Genomic DNA, 2286 nt, shown 5'->3' with positions numbered 1-2286 from the left:
TTTGTCAAGGGATCGTCTGTTAAAACCATCACTTAGGAATTATTGGGAGTGTCAGGTTCAGTCACTGAGACAAGCACGTTCACAGAAACTATTCATTTAGTTGGCTTCATTTCCTCCCATTCGGCAGAGGAAACTCCGGGAGGAAAGCTAATGAATACAATTCTGGACGGGGTCCATTGGATAAAACGCCTGCTTAACGGTTTTACCTAAGGTTGTCCCTGGCCTCCGTAGTGATTGCTACCTCTGTTGTGGAAATGCTGTTACTCGATTTTCCTCAACACGACCTGTTTACAAACTCAAAAAGCGAATTCCAATTCTGAGCCGCGGGATTCAGGATGTCGCAAAGACCCCGCCCGGGTTTCCCGCCCCTCCGCGTTTAAATGAAGCGCTGCGCTCTCATTGGCTCGGCGCCGCTGCTCGCTGATTGGCCCCCGAGGTGGGCGGTGCCGCTGCTCCCTGATTGGCTCTGTGAGGAGGTGGGCGGTGCCGCGCGTGCCCATTGGAGGAGGAGCGAAGTTTAAACCGAGGCAGCGTCCACACCGGTGTCGCCCCGGCTTGTGTGCGAGTTTGTGGGATTCGTTTCTTGCTTTTTCTGGGCTGTCGGCGACTGGAAGAGAAAGGGAGGCGAGCGAGCGCCCACGGCGTGTGGCCGCGCACCTCGCGCTGCCATGGCGACGCGGCGCGCGAGCCCCACGGAGCCGCGGCGGCCGGCGGGGCCGCGCGGCCCGGCGGCGTCCCCGCCGGTGCTGTCGCTCAGCCACTTCTGCACGAAGCCGTTCCTCTGCTTCGGGGACGTGCGCCTGGGCGCCTCGCGCACGCTGCCGCTGGCCCTGGCCAACCCCAACGCCGAGGAGGCCTCAGTGTCGCTGCCGCGCCTGCCCGCCGCCGCCCGCGGCTTCGGCGTCCGGCCGCGCGCCTTCGTGCTGCAGGTGGGTGCTGGGGGGGGGGGGTCCCCGCCGCCCGGCGCCGAGGGCTGCGGCCCGGGGCGGCAGGCAACGGACGGGCCACTGCGGACGACGAAGTCAGGTCCCCCGGCTCACCGGGGGACAGCAGTGACCCCGCCTCCGCGAGCGGGGGAGGGGGCGGCACCCGGGCGGCGACCGCGCATGCGCGGAGCATCCTCGGACGCGCTTTGCGGGCGCAGCGGGCGCAGCGGGCGCAGCGAGGACCCGGGCGGGGCCGAGGTGGAAGACGCTTTCAGCGCGCATCTTCCGCGCGCGTTTAAGGGGCCCGGGAGCGCTTCTGTCCGAGGGCTTTTTAAAATCAGTCATTTTCGTGTGCAGTTCGAGGGACCTGAGTCCCTGTCGCGGCAGCGTCACTACGAATTCTGGTGAAATAGTGAGCCTTTCGGCTACGTGTCTGCAGCCCGAAAACAAGACCTCTTCCAGGTGGTCGTTGTTGCTGCTGCTGCTGCTGTTGTTGTTGTTGTTGTTGTTTACGGGTATGTGCGCTGGGTGTTGTAGTATTGCTCTAGTGTACCTTTCACGGTGAATTAATCAAAGTTAGTTTTATGAACGTTGTTTCAAGAATTTCCTGGGTAGCTTTCCTTCCGCATGGAGTTGGCCCCGAGTAAGGTTACCATTTTTGTCACCAAAATCCAGAGAATTTACGTTCTTTTTATGACGGCTATGGCCTTTCCATTGAGAAAAACCTCTGAAAAGGGTAAAAACAGAGCCGAGGGCGCCTCACTCGCTGTCGCGAAGCCGGGAGCAGAGGCTGCAATCTTGGGTCACTGACAGTGTAAGCACTGAGTGGGTGGGCCACACTGACACTTGTCCCCTCCCCTCCGTTTGGTGAATGCTTGCCTTTCTTTCCAGGGCAAGGTAGATGTTTTGCTTACTCACATCATACTTATTCCTTTTTGGTATTTGGAACTAAAGGTTTTTAGTTGTTGTTGTAGCATTTACTAATTTTATAGAGTAAGAGTTCACCGTTCTTATTTTTTAAAACTACTTGATATTTGATGGTTTCTGCTTTAAAACAAAACTTGTCTTTTTTTCCGCTGAAGAACAGCAGACAGGGAGTTTGGAGTTTGTTCTGCCGTGTTAGGGTGTGGCATTTGGCAGGTTCCTGCCAGGCTGGAGTCAGACTGCCGGCCTGGAGTCCAGTGACAGCGGTGCGGCTTTCTGGACCTTGACCGCTTCCTCTGTAAAGCGTGCATGGTCCCAGTGCCTTCTTCCTAGGGACGTGGGCACTAGGGGCGTTCTGGAGACACCCGACCCTGTGCCTGGAACATCCGTGTTTAACTGGCATCAGTCACGATGACATGGGCTTTACAGAAGTGTG

General features: G+C 58.0%; 1 protein-coding gene across 1 annotated transcript in view; it reads left to right on the top strand.

Moving 5' to 3' along the window:
* Window positions 1-517: 517 nt before the first annotated feature.
* Window positions 518-2286, top strand: part of ASPM (assembly factor for spindle microtubules) — a 30320-nt gene continuing 28551 nt past the window's right edge. The window contains exon 1 of the mRNA XM_036235479.1: window positions 518-929. Coding sequence (XP_036091372.1) covers window positions 669-929 — 261 coding nt within the window. The 5' untranslated portion in view covers window positions 518-668. The remainder of the gene's footprint in view (window positions 930-2286) is intronic.

Source organism: Rousettus aegyptiacus, unplaced genomic scaffold, assembly GCF_014176215.1.
Source record: "Rousettus aegyptiacus isolate mRouAeg1 unplaced genomic scaffold, mRouAeg1.p scaffold_m13_p_18, whole genome shotgun sequence".
Classification (NCBI taxonomy): Eukaryota; Metazoa; Chordata; class Mammalia; order Chiroptera; family Pteropodidae; genus Rousettus; species Rousettus aegyptiacus.
This window is presented reverse-complemented; position numbering and strand designations above follow the sequence as displayed.